The 13,035-nt window shown below is 44.6% G+C and overlaps 1 protein-coding gene across 1 annotated transcript in view; it reads right to left on the bottom strand.

Annotated features, from left to right (window-relative positions):
- LOC139254146 (sodium-driven chloride bicarbonate exchanger-like) overlaps positions 1-13,035 on the bottom strand; it is a 319,096-nt gene that overhangs the window by 24,704 nt on the left and 281,357 nt on the right. The window contains exons 22-23 of the mRNA XM_070873648.1: positions 621-794; positions 103-225 (exon numbers count right to left, since the gene is read on the bottom strand). Coding sequence (XP_070729749.1) covers positions 103-225; positions 621-794 — 297 coding nt within the window. The remainder of the gene's footprint in view (positions 1-102; positions 226-620; positions 795-13,035) is intronic.

The raw sequence follows: 13,035 nt of genomic DNA on the forward strand, positions 1-13,035 counted from the left end.
CAGCAAGGTGGAACTTTGCCTGAATTTCCTCTTCTGGCTACTCTGATGTGATCCAAAAATTGGGCAGAGCAGGTGATGAAACTCATGCCTGAAGTCTCTTACTTCCTTTTCTTCATCTTCTAATTTTTTCTTTTTACTCTCAGGCATCACATCATCCAGCCAGCTCAGCTCTCGTTTAGTGAAGATGAAATCCATCAGCTTTCGTATAAACACGAGTGCCAAAACCTGTATAATACACAAACTTCAGCAGTCATCAAGCAGAAAACTAAAAAAAGGTGTTGCTTCTCATGGAAAAGCATAACTGTGAAACTAATTAGAAATAACCTCTACTATTTGTGAAATGTAATAAATACTCTATGGATTCATCAGTTTTTAAATAATTTCCTGTGTACATTATACATACAATACATGTAAAAGGTTTTATGTGAGAATTTTTAATAAACTTTTATTTATTTCTAATGCTTTAATGAAGTAAATAGATATAATGATCATTTTGTGTATTAATTTTAATGCATTATCACAAAAATATTTTTAAGTATAACAGAATGCTAACTTTATTTACAATTTGATTTCATTTCTAAAATAATTTGAAGATTATCTTTAATATTATCAGTTCATACCATCATAGGAAAGACAATGGCAGCCCGGGAAGTTTTTATTACCCAGAGAATGATCAAGCAAGAAGCCTGGATCACAGTGAAGAGATGGACTTTCCGAAGAGGCACATGTCGTAGATAGATGAAGTCTGGTTGATGTTTTGCAGGCATCCCAAAGAGCTTCAACCGATCAAATAACTGTTTAAAAAAAACAAATAATTTATAGTAAAAATTTGATTAAAGCTTTATTGTAACATTCAAGAGTTGCCGATCCTGGTTTTTCCGTCTCTAACACAAATATCACATAAAATGTATTGTTATTGCACCATTGTACTCTCATAACTCTACAATTTCTAAAATGCAAATAAATGGCTAATGCAAATAAAATAAAAGGGTCTAATTTAGCTACCATTTTACATTTGCATGCACAGAAGGATTGGTTTAACTGGTACACAAATATGTAATGACAGTTCATTTAGGATGATGCAGAATAAAGTTGTGGACAAATTGTAGTGATAGTAACAGTTCTTGATACAAGGTAGAAAGCAGCCGTGGGGATCCTGTATCTTGGCAACATATTGGGCACATGTGCAGATGGCAGCTGTGTGTTGGATGGAATTGGCACTTAAAGAAAGAAAACTTGGATTTATATTGCGCCTTTCACGGCCACCGAATATCTCAAAGTGCTTTACAGCCAATGAAGTACTTTTTTGGAGTGCAGTCACTGTTGTAATATGGGAAACGCAGCAGCCAATTTGCACATTAGCAAGCTCCCACAAATACCCATGTGATAATGACCAGATAATCTGTTTTTTTGATTGAGGGATAAATATTGGCCAGGACACCAGGGATAACTCCCCTGATCTTCTTTGAAATAGTGCCATGGGATCTTTTATGTCCACTTGAGAAAGCAGTCGGGGCTTCGGTTTAATGTCTCATCTGAAAGACTGCACCTCCAACAGTGCAGTGCTTGCTCAGCACTGCGCTAGAGTGTCAGCCTAGATTTTTATGTGCTCAGTCCCTGGAGTGGGACTTGAACTCACAACCTTCTGACTCAGAGGCAAGATTGCTATCCACTGCACCGCAGCTGACACTTAAGGTACAGGCCCTGAAATTACATGGGGATTCTCCTGATCTCCCACCATAACTTTGTCGGGAGATTGACAGTACCCCCAGAAGAATGGTATAAATAGTTGAAAATGGCTGGCTCTTTTTTATCTACCTGCTCCATGGCAATGCCCTTTTTAAGGGCAAAGCTGTGTAAGCTGCTGACGGCTACACTACTCTTAGATCCCTTGACCAGCCAGTATTTCAAGACTTCTTTTACTTTAACATTTCAATGGCCTATTCCACCAAGAGCCTCATTGCTTCTCTCTTCAGGTCTTAGCTCTGAATGTCTCCTAGGGCTCATGAGCCAAAGCTCCAGTCAATTGCCTTGGTCCTGAACTGCTCTCCAATGAGTCTTCCTGGCCCTTAAATAATGGTGGCAGCAATAATTGCCACAAACTAAAAGAATCATGACTGCTCCAGGGTAACAGGTACTGTGCCTATGGTCATAGACCAGCTGCATATTCATGGAATGAAATGCATTTTTTGTTAAAGAAAGGAGTGGCACTGGAAATAGGGAATTATATGGCTACATGCACACCAGCAATACTGCTCTGCACTTTGGAGAATTCACTCACAGTAAAAGTGCGGGGTTATTTCATGATATTGGCTGGTTTCCATAGAAAAATTAATTACATTCCTAACTTGGGTTAACAAAGTATTTGTACACTGCTGATTGTGAAGTATGACAGAAATGTTCTGCTATTGCATGGAAAACAGCAGTGGCAGAAAAGTTGAAGACAATAACTACCTTGACATTAACTAACATAACTGCGGTTTCAAGGTTTGTCTCTAGAACTGCGAAGTTCTCATTACAGTCTCCTTCACGAATCATAATTTCCACATGCATCAAAATGTCTAATACAATTGCTTTGAATAAGGTGCAAACAGACTTGCTTTGCATTTCTCCTCCGATCCTCCTCTTCCTCTGTCACAAATAGCAGACAGATTGGTCTGCCCAATGGGATGGATATCCATGGTACCTATTAAGGCTGTTGACAATTTGAGTTCTGTTGTCAACCATTCACAGATGGGAGAGGGAATTCAACTTTAACATTAATAAATTGTTTCAACATTGAAGCCAAAAAAAGCAGCATTTAAACTGACAAATCACTCTATTCATTTGTCACAATTTAATTGTAACAACTACAAAGAATCGTCCCCTCTAAGAAAAATACACAACTCTGCATGGGCTGAACAGCTAACACACATTTTGGCGGGAATCTTCCCAGCCCTGTGAGTGCGGGCTTGAAGGCAGGCCCGCTTGTCAAAATGGCCCTGATTGAGAGCGGGTCGGAATCCCGTACCAAATGTTCCTCCATGTCAGTTTCTGACCTGTCAGGACTGCGTGTGGATTGCAGACCCAACAACAAGTGGCAGGTCAGTTAATTAAGGGCGTTAACAGGTAGTTTAGCACTACTTAAGAGGATTGCAATTTTACCCACTTTTTGACGGGTTTGCCGTCCCTCGAGGAACACGCCAGGTAAGTGGAGTCAGGTTAGAAACATAGAAACATAGAAAATAGGTGCAGGAGTAGGCCATTCGGCCCTTCGAGCCGGCACCACCATTCGATAAGATCATTGCTGATCATTCCCTCAGTACCCCTTTTCTGCTTTCTCTCCATACCCCTTGATTCCCTTAGCCGTAAGGGCCATATCTAACTCCCTCTTGAATATATCCAATAAATTGGCATCAACAACTCTCTGCGGCAGGGAATTCCACAGGTTAACAACTCTGAGTGAAGAAGTTTCTCCTCATCTCAGTCCTAAATGGCCTACCCCTTATCCCCTTGTTCTGGACTTCCCCAACATCGGGAACAATCTACCCGCATCTAACCTGTCCCGTCCCGTCAGAATCTTGTATGTTTCTATGAGATCCCCTCTTATCCTTCTAAACTCCAATGTATAAAGGCCCAGTTGATCCAGTCTCTCCTCATATGTCAGTCCGGCCATCCCGGGAATCAGTCTGGTGAACCTTCGCTGCACTCCCTCAATAGCATCCTTCCTCAGATTAGGAGAGCAAAACTGAACACAATATTCCAGGTGAGGCCTCACCAAGGCCCTGTACAACTGCAGTAAGACCTCCCTGCTCCTATACTCAAATCCCCTAGCTATGAAGGCCAACATACCATTTGCCTTCTTTACCGCCTACTGCACCTGTATGCCAACTTTCAATGACTGATGAATCATGACACCCAGGTCTTGTTGCACCTCCCCTTTTCCTAAACTGCCACCATTCAAATAATATTCTGTCTTCACGTTTTTGCCCCCAAAGTGGATAACCTCACATTTATCCGCATTATACTGCATCTGCCATGCATTTGCCCACTCACCTAACCTGTCTAAGTCAACCTGCAGCCTTTTAGCGTCCCCCTCACAGCTCACACCGCCACCCAGTTTAGTGTCATCTGCAAACTTGGAGATATTACACTCAATTCCTTCATCAAAATCAGTGATGTATATTGTAAAGAGCTGGGGTCCCAGCACTGAGCCCTGCGGCACTCCACTAGTCACTGCCTGCCATTCTGAAAAGGATCTGTTTATCCTGACTCTCTGCTTCCTGTCTGCCAACCAGTTCTCTATCCACGTCAGTATATTACCCCCAATACCATGTGCTTTGATTTTGCACACCAATCTCTTATGTGGGACCTTGTAAAAAGCCTTTTGAAAGTCCAAATACACCACATTCACTGGTTCTCCCTTGTCCACTCTACTAGTTGCATCCTCAAAAAATTCTAGAAGATTTGTCAAGCAGGATTTCTCCTTCATAAATCCATGCTGACCTGGACCAAACCTGTCACTGCTTTCCAAATGCTCTATTTCATCCTTAATAATTGATTCCAACATTTTCCCCACCACTGATGTCAGGCTAACCGGTCAATAATAACCTGCTTTCTCTCTCCCTCCCTTTTTAAAAAGTGGTGTTACATTAGCTACCCTCCAGTACATAGGAACTGATCCTGAGTCGATAGACTGTTGGAAAATGATCACCAATGCATCCACTATTTCTAGGGCCACTTCCTTAAGACTATCAGGCCCTGGGGATTTATCGGCCTTCAATTCCATCAATTTCCCTAACACAATTTCCCACCTAATAAGGATATCCTTCAATTCCTCCTTCTCACTAGACCCTCAGTCCCCGAGTACTTTCGGAAGGTTATTTGTGTCTTCCTTCCTGAAGACAGAATCAAAGTATTTGTTCAATTGGTCTGCCATTTCTTTGTACCCCATTATAAATTCACCTGAATCCGACTGCAAGGGACCTACGTTTGTCTTCACTAATCTTTTTCTCTTCACATATCTATAGAAGCTTTTGCAGTCAGTTTTTGTGTTCCCAGCAAGCTTCCTCTGCTACTTTATTTTCCCCCTCTTAATTAAACCCTTTGTCCTCCTCTGCTGAATTCTAAATTTCTCCCAGTCCTCAGGTTTGTTGCTTTTTCTGGCCAATTTATATGCCTCTTCCTTGGATTTAACACTATCCTTAATTTTCCTTGTTAGCCACGGTTGAGCCACCTTCCCCGTTTTATTTTTACTCCAAAGAGGGATGTACAATTGCTGAAGTTCATCCATGTGATCTTTAAATGTTTGCCATTGCCGATCCACCGTCAACCGTTTAAGTATCATTTGCCAGTCTACTCTAGCCAATTCACGCCTCAAACCATCGAAGTTACCTTTCCTGAAGTTCAGGACCCTAGTTTTCTGAATTAACTGTGTCACTCTCCATCCTAATAAAGAATTCTACCATGTTATGGTCACTCCTCCCCAGGGGGTCTCGCACAACAAGATTGCTAATTAGTCCTTTCTCATCACTCAGTCTAGGATGGCCAGCCCTCTAGTTTTTTCCTCGGTGACTCTCCATTACTTTGACTAATTGACTGCTGCAGGCTAAGTGATGGGGCAAAAATTTGGCAGATGGATTATAATGTTGGAAAGTGTGAGGTCATGCACTTTGGCAGAAAAAATCAAAGAGCAAGTTATTATTTAAATGGAGAAAGATTGCAAAGTGCTGCAGTACAGCGGGACCTGGGGGCCCTTGTGCATGAAACACAAAAGGATAGTGTGCAGGTACAGCAAGTGATCTGGAAGGCCAATGGAATCTTGTCCTTTATTGCAAAGGGGACAGAGTATAAAAGCAGGGAATTCTTGCTTTAGTTATACAGGGTATTGGTGAGGCCACACCTGGAATACTGCGTGCAGTTTTGGTTTCCACATTTACAAAAGGATATACTTGCTTTGGAGGCAGTTCAAACAACATAAGAACATAAGAACATAAGAATTAGGAACAGGAGTAGGCCATCTAGCCCCTCGAGCCTGCTCCGCCATTCAACAAGATCATGGCTGATCTGGCCGTGGACTCAGCTCCACTTACCCGCCCGCTCCCTGTAACCCTTAATTCCCTTATTGGTTAAAAATCTATCTATCTGTGACTTGAATACATTCAATGAGCTAGCCTCAACTGCTTCCTTGGGCAGAGAATTCCAGATTCACAACCCTCTGGGAGAAGAAATTCCTTCTCAACTCGGTTTTAAATTGGCTCCCCCGTATTTTGAGGCTGTGCCTCCTAGTTCTAGTCTCCCCTACCAGTGGAAACAACCTCTCTGCCTCTATCTTGTCTATCCCTTTCATTATTATAAATGTTTCGAAAAGATCACCCCTCATCCTTCTGAACTCCAACGAGTAAAGACCCAGTCTACACAATCTATCATCATAAGGTAACCCCCTCATCTCCGGAATCAGCCTAGTGAATCGTCTCTGTACCCACTCCAAGGCTAGTATATCCTTCCTTAAGTCAGGTGACCAAAACTGCACAGAGTACTCCAGGTGCAACCTCACTAATACCCTATACAGTTGCAGCAGGACCTCCCTGCTTTTGTACTCCATCCTTCTCGCAATGAAGGCCAACATTCCATTCGCCTTCCTGATTACCTGCTGCACCTGCAAACTAACTTTTTGGGATTCATGCACAAGGACCCCCTGGTCCCTCTGCACCACAGCATGTTGTAATTTCTCCCCATTCAAATAATATTCCCTTTTACTGTTTTTTTTCTCCAAGGTAGATGGCCTCACATTTTCCGACATTGTATTCCATCTGCCAAACCTTAGCCCATTCGCTTAACCTATCTAAATCTCTTTGCAGCCTCTCTGTGTCCTCTACACAACCCGCTTTCCCACTAATCTTTGTGTCATCTGCAAATTTTGTTACACTACACTCTGTTCCCCTCTTCCAGGTCATCTATGTATATTGTAAACAGTTGTGGTCCCAGCACTGATCCCTGTGGCACACCACTAACCACCGATTTCCAACCGGAAAAGGACCCATTTATCCCGACTCTCTGCTTTCTGTTCTCTAGCCAATTCTCTATCCATGCTAATACATTTCCTCTGACTCCGCGTAACTTTATCTTCTGCAGTAACCTTTTGTGTGGCACCTTATCCTTTGGAAATCTAAATACACCACATCCATCGGTACATCTCTATCCACCATGCTCGTTATATCCTCAAATAATTCCAGTAAATTAGTTAAACATGATTTCCCCTTCATGAATCTATGTTGCGTCTGCTTGATTGCACTATTCCTATCTAGATGTCCCGCTATTTCTTCCTTAATGATAGCTTCAAGCATTTTCCCCACTACAGATGTTAAACTAACTGGCCGATAGTTACCTGCCTTTTGTCTGCCCCCTTTTTTAAACAGAGGCATTACATTAGCTGCTTTCCAATCCGCTGGTACCTCCCCAGAGTCCAGAGAATTTTGGTAGATTATAACGAATGCATCTGCTATAACTTCCGCCATCTCTTTTAATACCCTGGGATGCATTTCATCCGGACCAGGGGACTTGTCTACCTTGAGTCCCATTAGCCTGTCCAGCACTACCCCCCTAGTGATAGTGATTATCTCAAGGTCCTCCCTTCCCACATTCCCGTGACCAGCAATTTTTGGCATGGTTTTTGTGTCTTCCACTGTGAAGACCGAAGCAAAATAACTGTTTAAGGTCTCAGCCATTTCCACATTTCCCATTATTAAATCCCTCTTCTCATCTTCTAAGGGACCAACTAGGTTCACTAGGTTGATTCCGGAGATGTGGGGGTTAACTTATGAGGAAAGGTTGAGTAGGTTGGGCCTCTACGCATTGGAATTCAGAAGAGTGAGAGGTGATCTTATTAAAACGTGTAAGATTATGAGGGGGCTTGACAAGTTGGATGCAGAGAGGATGTTTCCACTCATAGAGGCGACTAGAACTCGAGGGCCTAATCTTAGAATAAGAGGCAGCCCATTTCAAACTGAGATGAGGAGAAATTTCTTCTCTCAGAGCATTGTAAATCTGTGGAATTCGCTGCCTCAGAGAGCTGTAGAAGCTGGGACGTTGAATAAATTTAAGACAGAAATAGACAGTTTCTTAAACGATAAGGGAATAAGGGGTTACGGGGAGCGGGCAGGGAAGTGGACCTGAGTCCATGATCGTATTAAATGGCGTAGCTGGATAGCTGGGCCATATGGCCTACTCCTGCTCCTATTTGTTATGCTCATATCTTCTTATAACAGCTACCATTTCACAGCTGTTCAATTTCCAATGTCAGAAGCTGAAGCTTTCATGATTTGGAAGAAACTTTTGGCCTGTATGCAGTTTGGAAGTGTTGGCAGTGAACTCTCTATTCACTGTCCCCTCCTTGAAGCAACCTCTCTCACAACTGACAAATCGTTTCTGTCATCTCAACCTCACCTGCCATGTATTCCAGTAGCACTGGTGCCATTGAAAAAAACTCACCTTGTTCCTCAGAATCCTGTCATGATCAGCCCCAACATCAACATCATTAAACACACTAACATCATCAACACCAACCTTCTCCACAATCAACTGATGCTGCACAGCACCCGACCAGGGATGGCCTCACCATGGTCACGTTTGCTTCACTTGATACTGTACACCCTGGCTGCCACATGATGTGCTAGGTTGGCACACCATGTGGCCCACACCAGCTCCATAAAGCATTCCTGCAATGCCTAAGCCATTCCTTTCACACTCATCATCGTTGTGGGGGGTACCTTTATGTTTCGCCACTCACTACAACTTACAAAGCCACTTCCAAAGGTGGCCACAAATCTGTCCAAGAACGTAAAGTGCTGCAAATAAAAATTTCAATGTCTGACAACACAACAACATAAACTTTACATGAACATTGGCTAAAGGATCCAAGTGCCTACCCTTTTTGTTAGTTGGTATGATTGGACAAGAATGAGGGTGAGCTTGAGGGGTGGCTAATGCGATGGGGAAGTGATAATGTAGATAGAGAGAGCGGGATGGGTGGGGTTGCAAGGTAAGTTGGTGTGAGTAAGGATGTGCAGGAGTAGAGTAGGGAAGGCAGAGTGATGGGGATGTGATGAGTGGCTCAGCAGGATGAGGTTGAGTGTGGCTTTGCAGTAACATTACTTGATCTACTGAAATCATTGAAAGATTTGTACCACTGCAGCTAGGTCCTCCAGATGACATCCCTGCTTGTGCAACCAGGCTGCATTGGTGTCCTGGGGAGGTCTCTTCCGCCCATTGGAAGGGAAGAGGACCTCCCTGTGTGCTGGAGGGAGTGATGGGAAAGCCTGGGTGCAGTTGTGCACCTCTGTTCAGTGCTTGTCAGTATTTGCAGCAGCTCAATGCTGCAGAACACTGAAAGAAGAATTGTCAAAAGCAATGTGCGCATGGTCCCTTTAAGGAAACCGGCTGATGACGCGTCCTCAGATGATGTCGCGTCCTCAGATGATGTCATCAGACCGGCTTCCTGTTAATTGGCTGGAAACCTTGCAGGGCGGGCTTAACAAGCCCTACCAATGGAAGATTGGATACAGAGGACGGGATGGAGTCGGGAATGTCTTTCCCACAAGCCAACAATGCCGGCCGCACCCAACTCGCCACGGGTGGCAAAATCGCGGCCTTTATGTCGGTACTGAATGACTGGAGTGCTGGTTAGGTACTCTGGACACATTATAAGCCCATCACTTCCTTTAAATAATTTTGGGAGGCCACCTGCTAAGTGCCAAGCACACAGGCCTTCAGTGCCACATGAACTTCCCAGACAAAATGATGGTTCACTATGTGTAACAGGATCTTACTGGGCAATAATTCAGGTGGTCGGCCCCCTAATGTCCATCCAGCACCAACCACTGCATTATTGACTCCATAGATTCTTGAACAGTGCCACCTAGTGCACTGGCTGAATAATTACCTGTATCAACATGGAATATCAGTCACTGAACATCGAGTGCCTGAAGCAGCAAAGGGTTTGGTAAATAAAGTTGTTAAGAAACAGAGGGCTAGAAATTGATCAGCCTACCACCGCATATCTCGGCAGTATTTTCTTGTTTTGGGCGGTCTTTCATTCGTTAGTAATTTCATCAGGGCCTTACACCGGCGATTTCGAAATACCGCTGGGGAACGGAGCGCCGGCATGCAACAGTGGGAAAACCGCCTGCCCCAGTTTGGTGGGAGTGGTGTTCCGTACTTCTTAAAAAAAACACCCAGTCAGAGCAGCCTTTCGATGGATGGTAGGTATGAAACCCTGCAAAAAAAGATTTTTAAAATTATTTTGCAGCGATTCAATTAAAAAGGCTCCTTTGAATGTTTTCCGATTTTTTATTTTTAAAATATTTTTCGTGTTTTCCCCCCTCCCTAGGCCAACTCTAACCTCAGAATTAAATTGACCAGGACCGCCGTGAATCCACGTTCAATGGTCATTTTTCCCGCCAGGTGTTTTTTCCCCTATTTTTGATCAATTTTCCACCAGCATTAATTGCAGAATCTTAACGATTTTTTGGGCAGTAAACGGGTGGTGGCGACCTTTGATCAATTTCTAGCCCAGAATGCCTGACTTCTACCTTGTATAAAAACATATGGCCTTGACCGGGGTCAAGCAGGGCTGCGTCATCGCGCTAACGTTCTTCTCGATCTTCCTCGCTACAATGCTCTATCTCACTCTCAACAAGCTCCCCGCTGGAGTGGAACTAAACTATAGAACCAATGGGAACCTGTTCAATTTGCATCACCTCCAGACTAGAGCCAAGGTCGTCCCATCCTCTGTCATCGAACTACTGTACGCGCACAACGCTTGCATCTGCGTACATTCAGAGGCCGAACTCCAAGCCATCATCAACATCTTCACCGAGGCATACGAGAGCATGGGCTTTACACTAAACATCCGTAAGACAAAGGTCCTGCACCAACCTGACCCCGCCACACGGCACTGCCCCCTGGTCATCAAAATGCACGGCATGGCCTTGGACATCATGGGCCATTTTCCATACCTTGGAAGCCTACTATCAGCAAAGGCAGACATCGACAATGAGGTCCAATACCGCCTCCAGTGTGCTAGCACAGCCTTTGGTCGCCTGAGGAAGAGATTATTTCAAGACCAGGACCACAAATCTGACACCAAGCTTATGGTCTACGGGGCAGTAGTGATACCCGCCCTCCTATATGTCTCATAATCATGGACCATATATAGTAGACACCTCAAAGCACTGGAGAAGTACCACCAGTTCTGCCTCCGCAAGATCCTGCAAATCCACTGGGAGGATAGACACACCAACGTCAGTGTTCTTGATCAGGCCAACATCCCCAGCATCGAAGCACTGACCACACTCGACCAGGTCCGTTGGGCGGGCCACATTATCCGCATGTCCGACACGAGACTCCCAAAGCAAATGCTCTACTCGGAACTCCTACACGGCAAGCAAGCCCCAGGTGGGCAGAGGAAACGTTTCAAGGACACCCTCAAAGCATCCTTGATAAAGTGCAACATCTCCACCAGCACCTGGGAATCCCTGGCCCAACATCGCCCTAAGAGGAGGAAGAGCATCCAGGAGGGCACTGAGCACCTCGAGTCTCGTCGCTGAGAGCATGCAGAAACCAAGCGCAGACAACGGAAGGAGCGTGCGGCAAACCAGACTCCCCACCCCCCCGCTTTCCTTCAACGACGTCTGTTCCACCTGTGACAGAGACTGTAATTCCCGTATTGGACTGCATCGTCACCTGAGAACTCACTTTTAAAATGGAAGCAAGTCTTCCTTGATTTTGAGGGACTGCCTATGATGATGATAAACACAATGTTAGAATTTCAGTGAAATTGCATAAAGTCACAGAAAATTCTTAATGTACTTAGTGATCTTCAAAATAGTTCTTGTCTGATTCCCACTGATAAATTTCCACATTTTTCTGGATTGGTGGATTTGTAAAACAAAAACAATTTTTTCCGGATTCTCATCTGTTGAATCGTGAATTCTCCCTGGTCTTCGTGAGTCCCAAGAAAAACACAAATCACATTAGAGACATGATCGCACATGTTGTGTAGTGACGTGTTGTGTGGTGAACAACCAGCAAAATGCAAAATGCATTATATTCACAGAAAACTCAAACAGTTGAGGCTCTGAAATAGGTAAGATTGTCTAACATATTAAAACAGTAGAAGCAGCAGCCACCAGTACAACAATGTAAACACTGTGGGCTGAAGCATGAACAGCAAAAGAAAGTACCATAGATGGTCAACAATGTAGAACCTGTAAATTAAAGTACAGGTTGGATCTCCCTTGTCTGGTACCCTTGGGACCTGACCGGTGCCGGACCAGAGAATTTTCTGAACCACAGGAAGTCAACTGGTGACAACGCTGCTGACAACGACCCGGACACGTTCTGCGCATGCATTTAGTCGTCCAGAATCAATCCGTTTTTTTTAATCCTCAGGCCCCGCTTCAGCACCTCAGTCAGCCGTCTGCCCTTCCCTTCCCTTTCCTTGCCCAGCCCGCTTACCTCAATGAACACCAACACCTTCAAAAACCACATATAAACACACAAAAAAAACTAGAGATTGAAGATAAAGTGCAGGATAAAGTCAAGGAGAGACACTGACCCTTACCCACAATTCTACTCCCGGCACCAGTCCTTGTGTAAGCCACGAGCAGAGCCTGACTGATGGAAGCGGTAGCCTCCTCGCACCGAGACACACACACAATAACCCCTCGAGACCGCGGCGGCCGCCCCCCACACACACACCGGTTCTTGCAGCGTGGAGTGTGTGATGGATCCTAAGATGGAGATTCAGAGCCTACCTCCCTCACCGACCGCCCCAGTCCACCCCCGGGCATGTCAGAGCGCTTTGCACAATGCACAATGTACAGACACAGACACCCCCCGCCCCGAGAGATAGAGACAGACAACGAGCTGCAGGCAGTGCCATTGTGCAACATGCGCGCGCTCTGTGTCTGTGGCTCCCGCTCGCAGCCTGTGGCCGTGGTCCCCAACACCAGCAGAACCCACACTGACTGACAGCCGCTACAGCCAATTGCCGCA

This window comes from Pristiophorus japonicus, chromosome 3 (assembly GCF_044704955.1).
Source record: "Pristiophorus japonicus isolate sPriJap1 chromosome 3, sPriJap1.hap1, whole genome shotgun sequence".
Lineage (NCBI taxonomy): Eukaryota > Metazoa > Chordata > Chondrichthyes > Pristiophoridae > Pristiophorus > Pristiophorus japonicus.